This window comes from Drosophila eugracilis, unplaced genomic scaffold (assembly GCF_018153835.1).
Source record: "Drosophila eugracilis isolate 14026-0451.02 unplaced genomic scaffold, ASM1815383v1 contig_124, whole genome shotgun sequence".
NCBI lineage: Eukaryota > Metazoa > Arthropoda > Insecta > Diptera > Drosophilidae > Drosophila > Drosophila eugracilis.
In genome coordinates, this window is record NW_024572029.1 from 371,118 (window position 1) to 390,440 (window position 19,323).

Here is a 19,323-nt window from a genome sequence, read left to right on the forward strand (position 1 = left end):
TGCGACGTCAACCGAGGCAGCGGCAGAAAACCATGAGGCTCCGTCCCTCTTCCTCGCACACGACCCCGCTGCAATGGCTCCTGTTCTCCTTGTTCCTCTTCTTGGCCCTGCTACCAGCGAACGTAAGTGCCTTTCATTTCATCAATGTTGCAAGCACACAAACTAGCAGAAAACAACAACAACATATATATATATATATATATTTATATATATCTGTGGTATTTTCAACGGTAGAAAACACCTTTAAAATTTGATTTAAAAATATATATATATATATATTTTAAATATTTATTTTAGATAAACTCTTACTATCAGATACCAACAGTATATAATTTTATATTTTAAATCATTTTAATTTTAAATTAAGAGCTCCAGAGCTGGGAAGAGCGTATATAATTTAAAAAAGAAAAACATTTTCTGGAACATCAAGCTGTTCAAATTGATTGGCTTCACAGAAACCAATAGCGAAAAAAGGATCATAAATAAACGCAAGCGCATCAATGTTGCATGCACCTTTGCATTTTAATTTGATTGCGATTGCATTCCCTGCGGCAATAAAAGCATTTAATATATCCACGTTTTTCCCTTTTGAAAACTCAAATAAATATGAAACCCAATTACAAGTTCTGTTCAAAGGATTGCTTTTTGTAATATCTTAAAAACCTTAAAATCAATTATATATCAGCAAACTTAATTTTCAAAGGTTGGACTTGGTTGTTTATTTTGTTTATTTTATTCCGCCCACTTATATTGACACCGACATTTTCATTAGCTTTTTCTTTTGCCATAAATTGCAGTGATAGAAAATAAATTGCAAAACAAACAAAAAATAAAAAAATCTTTAACGATTTGGCTTAGTTATGGGAAAAACCAAATTTAGCAATTTCTATAAGGGGTACCATCATGCTTTTTTACCCATAATTGACTTAATTATGAGAAATATACTATCACTTTAAGGGGCAATATATTGATAAGGGGTACCATCATCAAAATTTTTGAAATGCAAAAGAATAAGAAAACAAACTCAACGAGGTATTACATTTCATATTTGGGCCATTATTGGCCAAGTTATGAGCAAAATAAAGCTGTATTGATGGAAAATCATTATTTTATTGTAATTTCTAACGCTTTTTTAGTTCTAATTTAGTTTAAACAAAGCGCACAGCTAATAAAAAAATCTTTGAATAATATAATGATCTATAATAATTTTATAATGTATTTTCACAGGTATCGGCTAGATTTTGCGAAGGCTGCAGCCAGGGCTGTTGCACCCAGGGCTGCTGTCCGACGTACCAGGGTGGGCCACGCCCGCTACCGCCTTCCTCGGACTCGCACGTTCTCAATCTGTTCTTCGCCACCCATTGGTTCTTCTGGTGAGTGGGAAATCATTAGATAAGACATCTTTTTTTTAGTTTATATATTATATCAGTTTATTATCTTCTGCAGAAATTATATACTTTCTTTTCTACAAGCTAAAACACTTTCATTTTACACTTTGCAAGTGTTTTAAAATCTCTAGAGATTTCTGCAGCAATGCTGAACAGTTCCCTTTATTGTGTTTAAAATCAAAGTCTCTTAATTGCAGTAAGAATGATTTATTTATTTACTACGATGGTATGTATGGCCATGGTCATGACTGCATTTGTTTTTCTTTTTTCGGGGGATTCCCCGGAGGTCGACTGCAAGGCCGTACAACGGGAGGGTGGTGGTGGTCGATGGCAATGGTTTTGGTTGGTGCTCGTCGGACTTCCAGCTGATTGGCATTGTGTGCCATGCGAGATATTATTATTATTGGCAGCAAAGGTGGCGCCCAGCGCCGGGGTTGCGTCAAGTCAAAAGTCGAGTCAAGTCGAGAGGCTTATGCAAGCTGTACCACCCATTCCATAGACCTGATACTATACCACCCACCCACTTTCCACCTCCCTTGGGGGCCGTGGAAATGGCAATGCCAACTAATGAGACACAAACGGAACCCGCCGCCCGCTACCCTGCTGATATAATCCCATCTCTTGGCCACCGAAAAGGCAAACAAATTTCAGTCGGAATTCGATTACGGGCACAGCAGGACACGGATCCGTTTCCCGCTTCCGGATCCGGTCAAATGGGCTTCTTCATTCAGTCGCGCCAGCTGCAAACCGAGCAGTGAATGATCTCTCTCTTTTTTTATTAAAAGATTTTTCAGCTGAGATTCAGTTAACTTTCGAATTTATTAAAAAAATTGATTAAAGATCAGCTGATAAATCAGTTCGTGAAATATCTTCGATATAAAACTTTGAAATCCCAATTAATCTCATTCATTTTCCTTGCAGGTGTGTGGTTGTGGCCATTATCTTGGCCATCCTGTGTGCCTATTCACTATGGAAGAAGCGTAGGACTCTGTGTGGCTGGGGATTCAACGAGCATCATACCCAATCCGAGGGCGACTCCGCTGGTTCCTGCTATGCACCACCGCAATATAGTCGCTGTAACTCGTTCCACCATCCTCCGCCACCCTACACAGAGGTAATGTATCCCAAAGATCAGAATATATAACTAACATTACTAATCCTTTAACAACCAGGTTACATCCAAACCGGACCTGTATCCGCTCGTCTTCACCTGCAACAGCGACTCGGGTAATGGCAAGGGCAATGGCAGCTCCAGTTACCTGATGGTCCAGTACTTCCGGAACTACATTGTCCGACCAGCCGCGGGGGGATCTTTAAGTGCGGCCAGCACTGTGGACTCCCTGAGCTCCAGCTTCATTTGTAATGCGAATGAGGCGAATACTTTGGTGCCGCCACCATATTCCCGGGCAGCCAGTCCGGAGCTGGGACTGCATCATTATGTGGCACATGCCCATGCCCATGGGCATGGTACTAATCATATGAGATCCATGGAACAGGCAGCATCACACCAGGTGCCAACAGCTCCATTGGCTTCTGTGCACTATGCCATGCCGAGATCGGCATCCCAGTTGGTGGAAACGGATGCCTATCAACCGAGACTGATGCCAGCCCAGGCCCAGCATTATGCCACCGTGGCACTGGGTAGTGCTCCGGGCGGTGGTGCCCTCTACAGCACTAGGTTACATGCCTCACACGAGGAGGGAGTAGGTGTTGGATATCTTCAATCCCAGAGCGATCAGCACTTCCGGTACATGGCGAATAGCAGCAGTAGCCTCAGCGACATCTTTGTGAACAACAGCTGTGTGGCAGGTGGGTATCGTGGAATCGATAGAAACTACATTCAATAATACTAAATTTACTTTCAGGAATGCTGCCAGAAAGTGGAGGAGCAGGCGGTGCCTCCCAGGGTGCGGAGAGTGGAGCAGCCACACAGGCAGCCTCACTCAATAGCCTCGCTATGGGTGGACTGGGAGGATCGGTAACGGGTGGCACAGGAGCTTCGGGAGGATCTGGCACACCGGTGATATATAGCAATGGATGTATACAACCCAATCCGCTGCACAGCCTGGAGAACTGTTGCCAGCCATCGGCTCAGGTATCGGGAGTAAGTAGTCTAGCCAATATTGGGACACCGGGATCCCCGCCACAGGCCACTAGTCCAACGGGTGAGGTGCGTGAGATACTCGACCAGATTCGTCAGCTTCAGGCGGGCGTTAGCTACGAACAGCTTCTGCTGAACGGAACTGGAGCCAAACCACGGCTGCAGCACACGCTATCGACGCCCTCGAACTCCCAGCAGGTGCTGCAGCCCATCCTAACCACATCCGCATCGATTTCCGGAAGCAGCAGTGGACGAAGTAAAAAGTTCTTTACCTCCGCTGGCAGCAAAACGCAGCCGAACAAGGCATTGTACATACCAATGGCGGCCATCGGTGGATCCGGATCGGGTGCACAGCGCTGTGTGCTCAAGAGTCCGGTTAGCAGTGTGGTCAGTGGTGCCAGTTTCTTTGTGAATCGAGGACGAGTGGCCCGAAAGGGTTGGATCACCCGTTCAGCGCCTACAACTCCGGGCAGTGCTTTGCCCCCCAATCGCCTGGGCGATGATAGTCCTCTGCTACTCAACGAGCACGATGAGGATGCCATCGATGATGATGATGAGGACGAGGAGGAAGAACGGGATCAGAATGATACTGATACCGAAACGGAGGCGGAGGCAAGGAATCATCATCGCCAGCATCGCCATCATCGTGGTCATCGCAGCCATCGACGTGGACAACTTGAATAATAGTGGGCGTTGTTGTTGGAATCGCCAGTGTCATTTAGTAGTTGTTGTTGTAGCTCAAGGTTCTCCTTTAGAAATAAGCTTTTAAACGAAAGTGGAGAAAAGTTTCGGAACCGGCAGCACGCTTCTTAGTCTGAGGAACCTTTAAAGAAAAGGAACAAGAGTCAGAGTTAGGATGGTCAAGTCTAAGTTCCCTTTTGTAGCATTAAAAAGTTCTGTAAGATTTCTAAACATTTTTGAAAATGTCATGAAAATTGATATTTAAGAGTTTATTACATTATTCTATATAATTTTTTATGATTTTTATTTTAAAGAAAAACGTTTAAAAGTCCTAAAGATGTTCAATTTTCAAAAAGAAAACCGCTTTCGTTAGGTCTTTTGTTTAGTTTATCTATTTTTTTTTAGACCGTTTAATTTGTGAAGTGAAAAGTAAGGACAGTCGGTAGATCGTAAGAATATATAGAATAGGCTAAAAATGTTTTGTGAAATTTTAAAGCGAATGAAGGACAAGACGTTAGAGACAGATGTTAAGCTTTAATTTAACATTCTCCAAGAGTTCTGACAATAGTTCAATAAAACTAACCATTATTTCATCAAACAGTATTACTAACCAAAACCTACCAGAAGTATAAACAATTACCAACTCTAATTTCTTTTTAAAATTGATAAAATACAAATGTCTGTTTGTTGAGCTTCCGTGGGTAGATAAACAATTTAAATATACAAAATAGCTGTCATTAGGATCAAATAGTCTAGCGAATGCGAGAAATATTTTGTTAAATTTTACCATTTGAAAATTGTAAAAGCTGGCAAGGTTTCACAATATTTAATAATATTGATTTTCACATCTTAATGATTTAAAATTCTTTAAAAAACTTCTGCCTAACCAAAAAATCAAATGTTTTATGTAACATTTTCATCTTAAAGTTGGCTTAGGAACTTTTAAGCAAAATGACAAAATTGCACAAAAGATTTAAATCGATATAGGGTAAAATGAAAACCTAAAAAACCTAAGAAAACCAAAACAAAAAAAAGAGCAGATAAATTAAAAAGTAAAGAGAACAAGTTTTTGCCGCCTAGATGGAGATTTTGTAAGTAAAGAAAAAGTAGTTATTAAGAATTTGTTCACACACAAAAATAGTAATGCAAAACACAGATACAGATACAGATACCAGACACGAGACACTTCAGTTCGTGAAGTCCTTCTGAGAAAGCTTAAAGATACAGGTTGGAAATTATAGGCACAAGCAAGCACTAGACGGAAAAAATCGAAATTAAACTAAAAACTAAACACAAAAAATTACCAAAAAATGAGACTAAGGGGCTAAGATCCGGGGGCTAAAAATATATAATGAAAATATGGAAAAGTTTGAATGCAGCAGTGCCTTTTCAACTATATTAAACGACAACCAAAAGAAGCGCAAAAATACACAAATTTAAATTTTAAAATAAACAACAAAAAATGAACAGATGGAACCAGAAAGTAACAACAGACAGTAAACAGACACTAAAACAAACAAAACAATACAATCCAATCGACAAGGCAATATTTATAAATCTGCTTAAGCATTAGATATATGATATATATATATATATATATATCCCGATATATATATATGTGTATGTGACAATTACTTTAAGTGAATTTTACAATTCATTGATATTTTTCTTAGATGGTTTCGTTGGGTCCTTTATTGATCGGTTATTCTGGCTTATTTAAACACAAACCGATTCGAATATCTGTGCTTCATTACGTATAACTATATAATTAAATAATTAATTAATAATTAACTAGCATAGCGAACAAACCAAACTGAAGGCGTTCAAGGCATAAGTCTCCAAAAAGCAAGTGAATTGTTGTAAACTCGGATAAAGGATAATGGATAAACGGATAACGAAAACCAAAAACCAAAAACCAAAACAAAAACAAAAAACACAAATGAAACGAAAACCAAAAGTGAACTAAGAAACCAATTTAAGTCAAATATACAAAGAAGGAAAATAAAAACAATAAATGAAAGAATTCAAAGTGAGTTGCGTTAAAGTTATTTTTTAAATATTTATAAATATATTTTATTCAATATTTTCTACTTCTCCACTCCAAGTTCAAGGCTTTCTTCTTTGTCACTTTATAAATTTGATAAAAAAATCCATCCACCTGCTTAAGTATTGATTAAAAATATTGTTTTTTTTATTTTTTTATTTCTTAAGATAATCGAAATAATGGACGATCAACAGGCTGCTAATGAGCGCCCGCTTTACAATCTCCCCCAGGGCTTGAACTTTGAATCGGTGAGATTTACGAAAGCTCTAAACAACAATCAATATATATACTAAATATGAACTATATATAGTTAGACTCCTTATCTTAATACAATAGTAATGCTTGACCATAATATGCCATCGACAGCGAAAGAAATGATAAGCTAGCTAGATTTCTAAATTCGTTCGGAATATTAATCTGCTTGGACAGTCATATATAATCGTAACGAGTACTTAGGAACCCAAAAATGATAGTTAAGTCTAACTGATCCTTGTGATGAGCTACTTAATGATATTTACACATAATATAGGCAATGTTATGTGGGTTTTATAGTTTTCTGTACTAGGTAATATTCCTGAACTTGACCAGCTGAGCTCTATCTTCATTTTTGCTAACCATTTCACTTTTACTAAGTTTAAAGAGGACAATCTCCTCAAGAAATGTGCTTCCTTCCTAAACAGTTTGGTATACCCACTCAGCGTAGGGCACCAGGTGGTCGAAAAGCCAACCTTAGAGAGTGGCTAGTGATCCGCGAGTAGTTTTCGTCCAGAACTCGACCATAATGGACACCTTACTGGCTGCTTGGACACAGTCCGGGGATTTCCTGCAGGAACGATGGACTTCATTACTGGACATCGTTGGAGATGATTCGTGGCGCCTTTGGGTGGTGGGCAGCACAATCGTCATCTTTGTTGTATATTGGTTATATGCTGGGATCTTTACCCTGATGGACATAACGAATCGACCACTTTTCCTGCGCAAATACAAAATCCAGCCTGGTCAGAATGAGCCAGTGGATCTGGCCAAGCTCTGGAATGCCGTCAAGGTGGTGCTGGTCAATCTGACGGTGGTTAACTTTCTGGCTTGCTGGTCAGTCTATGAGTTGGTTTACAAGACCGAAAACAGCGGGGACATACGAGTGCTCCCCACATTTAAGAGATCTATTCGAGATTTGGCCATCTTTGTAGTCCTCGAAGAGGTCATGTTCTACTATGCCCATCGCCTGCTCCATCATAGATCTGTTTACAAATATATCCACAAGAAGCATCACGAATGGACGGCTCCCATTGCCGCCATTACATTGTATGCCCATCCGGTAGAGCATGTGGTGGCCAATCTAATGCCAGTAGCCACATCCATTGCTATCCTGGGCACTCACGTGGCCTTGGCCTATGTGATCTTTGCCCTGGCCATTATTAACTCCATGAGTGATCATACGGGCTATAGTTTCCCCTGGTCGGCGGGTTCGGTGCGTTTCCATGACTATCACCATGCCAAGTAAATACCCTTTGGTTTTCTTGACACTCTGATTCTGATCCCCCTCCTTGCAGGTTTAACTACAACTATGGCGTACTGGGTCTGCTGGATAAGCTGCATGGAACATACCGTACTTCAGCGGAGCAGAAGGGTCCTGCCTCAAAGATAAAGAAGACTAAAAAGAAGACTAAATAATCAAAGAGATTTAATTATGATTTTTTTGTTTTTTTTTTAAAGAAAGTATAAAACGTGCTCTAGTGAAACTAGCAATTCTACAACCTCAATCGTCGGTAAATATTTGACTTCAGATTTAACTTGTGTCATCACCAAATTGAGTTCTTTGCCAATGGTGTACGCTGTACACCTGTCCAACAAGTTCTTATCGAAGAAGCCCTCACCCTTATCATCCGGCAAATAAACCAACGATAGTGCCGAAAAAAAGGCGCGATTTACTATTACTGATTAATGGGTTTATTGAGTGTCGTGAAGTAGTGATCCGCCGTCCAACCCGGCGACCCACTCGCAGATCCGTTTGAAGAACTCAACGTCGACCAGCTCGATGATCCGAACATTTTCCGGATACTTTTCACGTTCCCGCAGATGATCGAGTACCATCTGACCACGGGTATGGGTGCCACGCAGGTCAACAGTTGCATGCCAGGTACTGTGCTTTCGGATCAAATGATCCTCGAATAGCCAGGCAGCCACCACAATGGCATCGCAGGGATTCCATGTATCAATTCCATACTGTTCGATCATTGGCAGCCATTGGGCAGCCTCCACCTGGTTGAGCATTGTGATCGCCGGATGGCCAGCGTGCTTGGCCCTGGCAGCAAACTCCTTGAGCCGCCAGTTCTGGAGGAGGAGTGGGATTATGTTAACAAATATTATTAAGAATGTTCCTTAGTATACGCTTCAGAGTTTCTTGAAACTAACTTTACCAAGTTTTGGGTACCATAATTCTTTAGATATACTATAATAATATTTGCCACATTAATAATATAACATGATATTAACATAAAATTTATAGAAACCTCATACAGCCCACAGATTTCCTATAAATTAAACAAGGTGATCAAGAGCTGTTTGTGCGTGGCAAGCAAAAGTGTGTACTTGAAGTAAGCAACTGCTGATCTTTGTTTACGGCAATCTTATCCGTATACCCACTTGACAAATTCTATAGCGTAAATCTAGGATATATGATACTCACAATGGGTATATTAAATCTATCCGGGAGACAGGGCTCCCATGGCAGGATGGTGATGTGACAGCGGGTCTTCAGCAGTACCGTATGTGCCGCCTCTGGATCCGAATGGAAATTAAACTCCGCTGACCGTGAGGAGTTACCCACTCCCTGATAATTTCCACCCATAATGAACATATCCCGGAAGTTCTCTCCAAACTTTTCACCATACATCGTATAGCCCAGGGCCAGATTAGTGAGTGGGCCAACGGCGAAAATTGTGATCTGTTTGGGCCTGGCACGGCAGAGATCATAGATGGCGGTCACTGCATGCTCAGGCTGAACAATACTCTCCACTGGACTGCCGTCGTCGGTTAGACAGTCACCGAAGCCATCGCAGCCATGGAAATACTTTTTTTCATCCTCAGTGGAAGGAATCAGGGGATCCACCGCTCCTAAGTATATGGGAATCTGTAAGTTGAAAATATCAGTTAGAAAGGTAAAATAATATAAAATCTTAAGTATGGTTCTTAGAAAGAAAAGAAGTCTACAATAGATGCCACAAAAAAATAGATTCATAAAATGAGCCTCGGATAATAATACGGAAATCATAGTTTACCTTAATAAAACTAAATTGTCTTTGTTATTAAATTTTGAGAGAGATTTCTGAATTAGCCTCAATTTGTATTCTTTTCTCAATGTCTCACACATGTACTTGAATAAATATTAGATTTCTTTGAGTTAAAATAAACAATAAAGTTGCAAGTTGCTTATGATTTTGTTTGTAAATACTATATGTATTATTTATATAGATTGAACGATTGTTATGCTTGATTTCGTATGGCAAACAGATCTCAAAAAGCAGGGCAAATAAATAATTATTATTTTCTATTCATTTTTAAAGATCAAAGAAAAAGATTATAGATTTAAATCGAATTTGTATCTGATTTTGAAATATAAAAAATCTTGTTTTCTGATCAAAAATGATTCATAAAATATTATAGATCTTTTTTTTTCTGTGCTTTTCAATTTATTTATATTTATATTTACATCTGTGCGCTTGCAGGCATCCAGAATCCGTCGCATATTGCGTGCCGCATTCTCCCTGCTGGTATTCCCGCATCCCATGGTTGTGATGGCTAGGAGATGGATCCCATGGCTCTCGGCTGCATGCAGGAGCAGGAGCAGTGCCCAGGCATCGTCACTTCCACCATCGCAGTCGAGGATCGCATATTTGGGGGATGTGGGTCCTTCGTCTCCGCCTCCTCCCCGTCCGTTGCCGTTTTCCACTGTGCGTCCGTCTGCCATCGCCGGCAAGTGATGAATGTGCACGAACGGCGGACTGCGGACTACCCATATACAAAACACATACGGTAATCATCTGGTTGCTGCCCAGCCGGACATTGTCTATCGGTTTCGCCTCGGCTTCTGGTTCTGGTAGTCGTGAATGGTGATGTCTACTGGGCACTGAGCAGCACTGGGTACTGGGTACTGGGTACCGGGGAATGGCCTGGGCATTACCAGAACCAAAAGGCCATATCACACGGAATTTCATAACGCTCTCGCCTTTCCCTCAACTCAACTCAACTGAGCGATTCACATGTGTGGTGGCCGATATGTCACCATGTGTGCAATCCATATCTCGCCGCTGTATTTTACGTTCGTGTCAAGCGAGAGCGGGACAAACGGATAAGACGTGTGGGAATGCTGTCCATCTATAAGGTTGACCACCAAATGCCCTTACTTTCACTGCAAAGTCGTTTAGAACTCTGAGGCTTTCCTTTATTTTAGAGGTTATCAGTGGTTAAAAGAAAGTGAAATTAATGGAATACAAATCAGTTACTAGCTATACACATTATTTTAGGTTTCTATAGTACCAGAGGGAATCCCTCGACTAGAAGTCACCTTTGCTAAAGAGAATGGGAAATTAATAGAACGTAGTGATCAGTTACATGATTTTGAACATTATTTCTTTTCGACAATATGTACATATAGTTGTAAACCGTTTCATATCCAAAGATAACATACATACTTGTATGTTCTCACCTGTTGTTCTTCTTTCCCAAAAAGCTAATACCAGTCCGATTTCCCGATTTCTGTGGAAATAGGGAAGCACTTGTGAGACGCAAAACAGATTGAATTCCATTGAATCCCGGAGGCGCGATCCGAAGGGCAACTGGAACCACTATTGTAACAATAAACGTTAATCAAGTTGCGGCAGGTCGTCGCGATAATAACGAACCATAATGAGAATCGTCCGTCAGAAGTCGCCCACTTGCGACACTCGGCGTAATCTAGATTCTAGAATGCCAGACTGAGGGGGTACATCATATAGGTAAGTAGGTGTAGGTACATATGTAGTACATATGAAAATGAGCTTGGAACACCCACTTAAGTCATTAAACGCCTTGGCTCTATTAACATAGTCTTGTGTTTATTAACTAGTATTGCGATAGTGAAAATCATACGACCAGTATTTATTGACATAAAGTCTCTCATATAATAAAGAAATTTGTTGCATTAAGAGTAGAAATTGTGGCCAGATTTTAATTTAAAAGCAGGCATCATAAACTATTTTTTGTAATATTTTGATATCCTAAATATTCCATATTTCAAATAGAATATATAATAGATATGTTTTGTAGGATCCATAAAGCTTTTGAAGACCAAACACCTTTAAATACCTACATATATAAAATTAAACAATATTTAACTAAATATTTTACATATTATGAATCTATCATTTAAAACCCATTTTTGTTATTATTTCAGCTATTTAAATATTTTCAAAATTAAGAATAAAACTATGTTATTCATACTGTTAAGTACTGTTAATTCTAAGACTTGTAAACTCACCATAGGAAAACAGCTGGAATAACAGCTAACAAACTCACCATTATGCAGATGTTTTTAGTGTCCAGCTAGTTACTTGCAGGTAAGATTTGCATATTTATTTACTTAATGCAATTAACAAATAAGTTTAATAAATTACAGAGTTGCGGAAAATGAGTTCCCTGGATAGCAGTCATTATTGGAATTACAAAAGATGTTGCATTTTAGTAAATTTTCTCCCAAGCTTAACTTTTACTTTACTCATTTAAAGAAACCACCAAAAATTTAATAATACTGTTTAATATCTGGTGGCAACAATGAAACGATAGTTCCGTAATCGATAGGTACAACCATGACCAGTTTGGAAGATAGTTTGCCATGGAGAACAAGCAGCGTCTCGTGGTCTACGACTGTGATATAGGAACTGATGATGCCTGGGGCTTAGCCATGATGCTCCGCTCAGAGGAGCTAGTCCTATCAGGAGGAAGGACCACCAAGGTATTAGCCATAACCACGGTGCAGGGCAATGCGGACGTGGACAACGGCACGCTGAATGCTTTGAGAGTTTTGCATACGTTGGACAGGCGGGATGTAAGAGAGATGTTATAAAGAAATCCACAATTATAAGCCCATACTAATTAACTCCTTCTTAGGTTCCCGTTTTCAAGGGCTGTGCCGATCCCATAGTGCCACGCACCTGGAAGTATACTTTGCGTTTCCATGGTCAAGATGGATTCAACGATGTTGGCAACTATCCCGAGGTCAGCGAGGAAAAAGAACTACAGCCCGAGCATGCCGTGAATGCCATGTACCGTCTGGCCAGCCAGAATCCCGGTCAAGTGGACTTCCTGCTGTGCGGACCACTCACTAACTTTGCCAACTGCATTAATCTGTATGGCAGCTCGTTTCTGGACAAGATTGGCGGTGTCTATATAATGGGCGGCAACATTTTCGGCAAAGGCAATGTCACCAAGAGTGCCGAGTTCAATTTCATGATGGATCCAGAGGCGGCGCACATTACCCTGGAGCGATTGTCAAAGCCAGCTGTAATCCTGCCCTGGGAGCCGTGTATCGATGGTGAATTTGGCGCTACTGTGGACTGGCGTTTAAATGTCCTCGGAGCTGTTGATCATCCCTTTGTGGAGCTACTAACTCGTGTAGAGCGTTCAATGATGGTGCCGCGGGGCTTTGTGAAATGGATTAGCTGTGATTCCTTGCTCACGGCCACCTATCTCTTCCCAGATGCAATGATTGACGATCAGCGGGAATACTATGGTACCGTGGAACTGAGTGGCATTCATACCCGTGGCCAGATGGTGCTGGATCACCTGCACGGCCGTAAGGTGGATGCCATCCATGGAAAGGAGACAAATGTTCGCGTTGTGAGGCGACTCAAAGGAGAACACTTCTGCACGATCATCGCCTGGACGGGATTTCTACCCAACACCGATGTCGCACATTTGTGTGTTTAACAATCTATTAAATATTTGAAGCATCCACTTGGACTTTTAGTTTAACTTCAAAAGTCCTTATGTTTGTACTTTCCAAAATTGGGTTATCTGTGTGATATCCCACAGATCCCACAGATAACCAAATTTAGGAGTTGATTTAGAGGCTTTTATCAGTTGTTACTTAACTTAATATGCGGAAAGACAAACCTCACTGTTGATCTTGTATATCTTTTGATAACGTTCGTACCCATCCATTCCGTTTAAAACTACAAAGGAAGGAATAGTGCTTTACTACACTGTAATAAAATTAATCCAAAAATATCACCGAATGCAAAAGCATTGCTAACGGTAAACTACCGTTTTTCTCAAGAAGAGCAAAACAGAATCGAAAAACACGACTGGTTTAACAGTTTCTTGACAGTGTCAAATTTGTGAAAACGTAAGTTTATATGTTTAATTCTCTCCAATTCCAATGTTTTCTTTACGTTCTGCACTTATTAATGAAGTAAATTCTATATAATAGCCATATAAATATTTGTAAAACAATTTTAGATTGAATATAAAGTGTTATTTTTGAACGCAAATTTATGGGCGTCGAGCAGTACGGCTTATCGATAGCTGCAGAAATATTCTGTTGGCTGGCTACAAGGGCATCAACGGCACCAAGTGCATCGCCGAGAAGATCGGCATTGTCCTGCTGACCTGCGCCACGTTCTTCGACGACTTGACCACCTGCACCGGTAACATGCCCAACATCAAGAAAAAAAATTTCCTTAGCAAACCTTGAGATTTGAAGCATAACAAATAAACTTTCTTTGACAAGGGGTTGCATAATCATACTGGAAATTCATTCAAAAGCTAAAAAAAATCCTGCATAATTCTCATAAGGTCAAATTGGAAGCCAAAAAGCAACATTTCTTTATTTTACAAAAAGAACAGAAGCAAGTAGCAGGTGTAAAACGATCAGATGATGAAATACAAAGGATTTAAATGTAATATCGCGCCTTTCGTGCTAAACTCGTGATACGATACAGTAACCAATGTGATTGCCCATCTCTTGTTTATGTTTTGGGCACCAGACTAACGGTTTCCATCCAAACATGAGTGCCACTTAGGGATGGTCACGTGAGCAGTGGTATTCGACACGATCGAATGAAATACATAGGAATTAATTGTTTTTTCGTGATTATCGTGCTAAACTCGTGAGACGACACAAAAAACAACGTAGTTGCTCATCTCTTGTTTATGTTTTGGGCTGCAATGGCAACCATCTTGAAAAGGCAGCCATCTTGAAATAAAAACAAAGCTCACAGAAAACAGTAGCTGCTTGCTGCTGTTTCTGTTCGCCTGGTATCTGAAGTCCCAAAATTACGAATTTGACTGAGAAAAATTTATTTTTCTGATAAAAATTTCAACGCATTTTGGCTAGCTGATGCCTTTAAAATACCAGGCGAACAGAATCGAGTAGTAGGTGGAAATCCCTAAATTTATGAGCTCCACTTAGGGATGTCCACGTGAGTACTGTTTTCCGACACGATCGAATAAATTACATGGGACTTAAATATTATTTCGTGCCTGTCGTGCCTAAGTCGTGACACGACACAGAAAACAACGTGGTTGCTCATCTCTTGTTTATGTTTTGGTCTGCAATGGCAACCATTTTGAAAAGGCAGCCATCTTGAAAATTATGAGCTCTACTTAGGGACGGACATGTGAGTATAGTTTTTCGACACGACCGAATAAATTACATAGGACTTAAATATTATTTCGTGCCTGTCGTGCTAAAGTCGTGACACGACACAAAAAACAACGTGGTTGCTCATCTCTTGTTTATGTTTTGGGCACCAGACTAACGGTTTCCATCCAAACATGAGTGCCACTTAGGGATGGCCACGTGAGCAGTGGTATTCGACACGATCGAATGACATACATAGGATTTAATTGCTTTTTCGTGATTATCGTGCTAAACTCGTGAGACGACACAAAAAACAACGTGGTTGCTCATCTCTTGTTTATGTTTTGGGCTGCAATGGCAACCATCTTGAAAAGGCAGCCATCTTGAAATAAAAACAAAGCTCACAGAAAACAGTAGCTGCTTGCTGCTGTTTCTGTTCGCCTGGTATCTGAACTCCCAAAATTACGAATTTGACTGAGAAAAATTTATTTTTCTGATAAAAATTTCAACGCATTTTGGCTAGCTGATGCCTTTAAAATACCAGGCGAACAGAAACGAGTAGTAGGTGGAAATCGCTAAATTTATGAGCTCCAATTAGGGATGGCCACGTGAGCACTGTTTTTCGACACGATTGAATAAATTATATGGGAACTTAATATTATTTCGTGGTTATCGTGCTAAACTCGTGAGACTACACAAAAAACAACGTAGTTGCTCATCTCTTGTTTATGTTTTGGGCTGCAATGGCAACCATTTTGAAAAAGCGGCAAATTTATGAGCTCCAATTAGGGATGGCCACGTGAGCACTGTTTTTCGACACGATCGAATAAATTACATGGGACCTTAATATTATTTCGTGATTATCGTGCTAAACTCGTGAGCCGACACAAAAAACAACGTGGTTGCCCATCTCTTGTTTATGTTTTGGCCTGCAAACTAACGGTTTCCATCCAGTGACAACGGCAACCATCTTGAAAAGGCGGCCATCTTGAAAAAAAACACAAACTCCCAGAAAATAGTAGCTGCTTGCTGCCGTTTCTGTTCGCCTGGTATCTGAACTGCCAAAATGACCGATTTGACTGAGAAAAATTTATTTTTCTGATCAAAATTTCAACGCATTTTGGCTAGCTGATGCCTTTAAAATACCAGGCGAACAGAATCGAGTAGTAGGTGGAAATCGCTAAATTTGTGAGCTCCACTTAGGGATGTCCACGTGAGTACTGTTTTCCAACACGATCGAATAAATTACATGGGAATTAAATATTATTTCGTGCCTGTCGTGCCAATGTCGTGACACGACACAGAAAACAACGTGGTTGCTCATCTCTTGTTTATGTTTTGGGCACCAAACTAACGGATTCTATCCAAACATGAGTGCCACTTAGGGATGGCCACGTGAGCAGTGGTATTCGACACGATCGAATGAAATACAAAGGATTTAATTGCTTTTTCGTGATTATCGTGCTAAACTCGTGACACGACACAGAAAACAACGTGGTTGCTCATCTCTTGCTTATGTTTTGAGCTGCTTAGACTTTACTAACTGTAAATATTCCAGGGAGCCATTTGTTGACCAATGAGAGGGCTCGGTTTAAAGAAACTTTGGCGCCCAGCATACGCTTGCTATGCTTTCTGTTCGCCTGGTAGCAAAAAGACCTGAAATTAGCAACCAAACTTGGAAGCTATCTCGTTCTCAAATATGGCAAAGCCTAAATATAGGCAATATAAAATGATAATAACAATTTTCGCCTAAAAATCCACAAAAATTACAAACATGTTAAATTAGCCTTATCAAAATGAGAAATTACACGAAACAAAGATTAAAAATGGCTGCAAGGTTATAACAGAATTTGATAGTGTTCAATTTCAATATAATACTTGTATAAAAATTTGATTTTTCTATGAAATTCTGCGATGTCTGTTAAATTGGGTTAAATGTTAATAAAGATTACATAAATGCAAAACCAATTGAAACGGATACCTATAAAAATAACATTAAATATATTACAAAATCATTAACTTAAGTTAAGAAATGTTAAATATTAATTTCTTTTGATAATACAATCGAACTATTCCATTTAAAACCGCAAACATATCTGGTGTATATATTTACTTCTACAGAAGTGTATAATCAGTGTTCCATTAAATCGATCCGATGCGAGTGTTCAAATTCACAATGTGCTATAAATCTACATGTTAAAACTACAAACTACAAACAAAATGTTGCTCATCTCCCAGGAAAGTGTCCTTACAAGTTTCAGGAATTTTACATATTTCTTATTTTTAAACTTAATGTGGATTTACTGAATTCAAAATACAATTTTGAATTATTTTAATGTATGCCTTTTATTTACTAACAAAAGTTTAGCTATGATAAAAGTGGTTCGTAAAATTTTTTTCAAATTCATTTAGAAAAGCATTTTTAGTAAATCATTTTTGTGATAATACAAAAAATTTAAGGTATGAATAGTTTTAATGTTTGTTTCCGAAAGTTTAGGACATTTTTTGGTTGATACAAAGTCAATGTATAAGTACCTAAAAAGACTAACTAACAGTTGCGAGCTATGATATCGTATTAATGTTCTTTTTTTTAGCTTTGGTCTAAAGTTTAAAGATCTTTAGCTGACCACAGGTTATATAATTGACGTTTCTAAGATTTTTTATAACAATATAATTTTCTGCGATCTTGAACATAGAAAAATTGTCTCATAATCAACAAATTAATCTTAATTATTTAACATACAGTGCGTTGGTTAAAGTATAACTTTCAATATTTAAATTTGTATTAAGGTGTTGATAGAAAACTTATTTTATTGTAAAAAATTTATACTTAGTCTTTTCAATTTTAAGGCTTAACCAATCCGTTTTAACAAAAAAGTAATGTCTAAGATAGTTTAGTTTAGAATTTTAAATGGGGCTGATAAAAACATTAACCCTTGACACGCACTGTACACAACCAACAACACAACAAGTAATCTCTTATTTTTTAAAATATAAAACCAAAAAAAAGTTTATGATATTATCTAACTAAATGTGCGGCAAAGAACTGCCTAGTTAGTTTTCGTTTTTAAAGATTGTTGTACAAATTGTTTGGACAAGCGGACAAATAGTTTGTCCAGTTTTTGTTTTAGCTTGAGCTTTAGACAAGATAAAAGACTTTTCGATAAGGCAAACTGGAAAAGATGCTACGAAGGCCGACAACTACATTGAAGAGGATCTACAAAAAAAATAGTATATGGATATAGGTAGAGGAGCAATGCTAGTACTACGCCTAGGCCTACACGTATGGGTTCCGTATATATATACAGAATAATGCCTTTTGCTGCTGCTTAGTACTGAAGTTTGATATTTGGTGATTTTCAAATGATGTATATAATAATAGTTAGATTTAAGGGATATAAAGCATTAATGTTTAGTAGTTAAAGGAAAGGATTAAGGATAAATTTGTAATGAAATCACTTTTCAATTCCATAAATTGTTTGGTTTTACAGGCGTTTGTTAATCAACAACTAAGGAACATGAATATACTAATCAGGGCTAAGTTTTACTTGGGGCTTACATTAACCATATACGTATGCAGATCAACATACACCGAACGTCTTAAGGAAACAAGTTACGAACAATAGAAGGCACATAGTTACAAAAGATAGCTGACTGATAACAAATCGAAAATATATCATCTAAGCCACAATGATTTCTTTGTTTAACAGCAAAAGACATCAAGCTGTGCCAAAAAAAAAAACAAAAACATAATTCCAGTACTTTGCGAGTATGTCGTTTCTAGACGGGAATGCCAGTGCGGTCCTTGATCTTGCCGAGAACATTGACGTGCACCTTGCTATAGCCGCTGGGTTTCTTGGAGAGACCGCCTGGAGCAGCGGCACCGGGTAGTGGAACCGCTGCCGTCGAAATGCCCACATCAATCGATGCGGACGCCGAGGCCGAGGACAACGGCGAGGAGTGCTTGGAGTCATCCAAGTGCGAGGATCTCTGAGTGGACAGGAGCAAATCATCGCTGCTGGGACGCAGCTGTGCCGATGATGGAGTGTAGATGGGTTGTAGCTTGTCCACCTCGTCGTCAATGGCCTTAAATTGCCAACTCCAGTTGGGACGATACAAGAACGGGCGATGATCGAACCTATTGTCATCCGGACTATAGCTTTCGGCATGAACCGATGGTGTCAGCACGGTCATCTTATGCCGATTGATTGCGTAGCATCGAAAGAAATGCTTCACCTTTTCGGCCACCTCTTTGGGACTAAGATCACCCTTCCAGGTGGCCACCAGTCGGCAGAACATGCTGTAAGGACCGCAGAAAGACTGTTTGCGCAGGCGTCCGTACTCGGAGAGCTCTGCATAGGTCATGCCCATGTCCTGTTCATCCGTCTGCTGCAGTTCTCCGTTCTCCTGCAGCGGTTCCAGTTCGGCGGTGGGTGGGGCATCTATGATGGACTCCAGTACGGGCAGATTGAACCTGGATAATAAAAATTGG

The 19,323-nt window shown here is 39.6% G+C and overlaps 5 protein-coding genes across 7 annotated transcripts in view; 3 read left to right on the forward strand and 2 right to left on the reverse strand.

Moving 5' to 3' along the window:
• The first annotated feature begins 29 nt into the window (after positions 1-29).
• Positions 30-6,014, forward strand: LOC108118371. Of its 2 annotated transcripts, XM_017231040.2 has the most exons (5): positions 30-122; positions 1,228-1,373; positions 2,310-2,502; positions 2,561-3,197; positions 3,254-6,014. In XM_017231040.2, the coding sequence occupies exons 1-5, from the start codon at positions 33-35 to the stop codon at positions 4,171-4,173; spliced, it is 1,986 nt and encodes a 661-aa protein (XP_017086529.1). In that variant the 5' UTR covers positions 30-32; the 3' UTR covers positions 4,174-6,014. The 2 variants fall into 2 exon arrangements, with proteins under 2 accessions (XP_017086529.1, XP_017086531.1); XM_017231042.2 differs by lacking the exons at positions 30-122; positions 1,228-1,373 and adding an exon at positions 2,078-2,142.
• Positions 6,015-6,108: 94 nt separating this feature from the next.
• Positions 6,109-7,905, forward strand: LOC108118375 (fatty acid hydroxylase domain-containing protein 2). The gene is made up of 2 exons (XM_017231047.2): positions 6,109-7,711; positions 7,765-7,905. Exons 1-2 carry the CDS (start codon positions 6,996-6,998, stop codon positions 7,883-7,885), a joined length of 837 nt encoding a protein of 278 aa, XP_017086536.1. The 5' UTR covers positions 6,109-6,995; the 3' UTR covers positions 7,886-7,905.
• Positions 7,906-8,138: 233 nt separating this feature from the next.
• LOC108118373 (non-specific ribonucleoside hydrolase RihC) lies at positions 8,139-10,484 on the reverse strand. Its single transcript, XM_017231045.1, has 3 exons — positions 9,924-10,484; positions 8,901-9,344; positions 8,139-8,545 (listed from the first exon to the last, which is right to left on the reverse strand). Exons 1-3 carry the CDS (start codon positions 10,179-10,181, stop codon positions 8,162-8,164), a joined length of 1,086 nt encoding a protein of 361 aa, XP_017086534.1. The 5' UTR covers positions 10,182-10,484; the 3' UTR covers positions 8,139-8,161.
• Positions 10,485-11,648: 1,164 nt separating this feature from the next.
• On the forward strand, positions 11,649-13,202 carry LOC108118374 (probable uridine nucleosidase 1). Its single transcript, XM_017231046.2, has 3 exons — positions 11,649-11,808; positions 11,868-12,296; positions 12,359-13,202. The coding sequence occupies exons 2-3, from the start codon at positions 12,084-12,086 to the stop codon at positions 13,175-13,177; spliced, it is 1,032 nt and encodes a 343-aa protein (XP_017086535.1). The 5' UTR covers positions 11,649-11,808; positions 11,868-12,083; the 3' UTR covers positions 13,178-13,202.
• Positions 13,203-16,928: 3,726 nt separating this feature from the next.
• LOC108102971 (glutamine-dependent NAD(+) synthetase) overlaps positions 16,929-19,323 on the reverse strand; it is a 46,788-nt gene continuing 44,393 nt past the window's right edge. For both annotated transcript variants that reach the window (XM_041819066.1, XM_041819070.1), the window contains exon 7: positions 16,929-19,305. In XM_041819066.1, the coding sequence (XP_041675000.1) occupies positions 18,612-19,305 (694 nt within the window). In that variant the 3' untranslated portion in view covers positions 16,929-18,611. The remainder of the gene's footprint in view (positions 19,306-19,323) is intronic.

Excerpts from the sequence above, each read along its gene's own strand:
- LOC108118371 (XM_017231040.2), top strand. The coding sequence starts at position 33 with ATGAGGCTCCGTCCCTCTTCCTCGCACACGACCCCGCTGCAATGGCTC. Across the intron at positions 123-1,227 it reads TGGCCCTGCTACCAGCGAAC|GTATCGGCTAGATTTTGCGA; the intron begins GTAAGTGCCTTT and ends GTATTTTCACAG. Across the intron at positions 3,198-3,253 it reads GAACAACAGCTGTGTGGCAG|GAATGCTGCCAGAAAGTGGA; the intron begins GTGGGTATCGTG and ends ATTTACTTTCAG.
- LOC108118375 (XM_017231047.2), top strand. The coding sequence starts at position 6,996 with ATGGACACCTTACTGGCTGCTTGGACACAGTCCGGGGATTTCCTGCAG. Across the intron at positions 7,712-7,764 it reads CATGACTATCACCATGCCAA|GTTTAACTACAACTATGGCG; the intron begins GTAAATACCCTT and ends CCCTCCTTGCAG.
- LOC108118373 (XM_017231045.1), bottom strand. The coding sequence starts at position 10,181 with ATGGCAGACGGACGCACAGTGGAAAACGGCAACGGACGGGGAGGAGGC. Across the intron at positions 9,345-9,923 it reads ATGCCTGCAAGCGCACAGAT|ATTCCCATATACTTAGGAGC; the intron begins GTAAATATAAAT and ends TTCAACTTACAG. Across the intron at positions 8,546-8,900 it reads ATAGATTTAATATACCCATT|AACTGGCGGCTCAAGGAGTT; the intron begins GTGAGTATCATA and ends CTCCTCCTCCAG.
- LOC108118374 (XM_017231046.2), top strand. The coding sequence starts at position 12,084 with ATGGAGAACAAGCAGCGTCTCGTGGTCTACGACTGTGATATAGGAACT. Across the intron at positions 12,297-12,358 it reads ATACGTTGGACAGGCGGGAT|GTTCCCGTTTTCAAGGGCTG; the intron begins GTAAGAGAGATG and ends ACTCCTTCTTAG.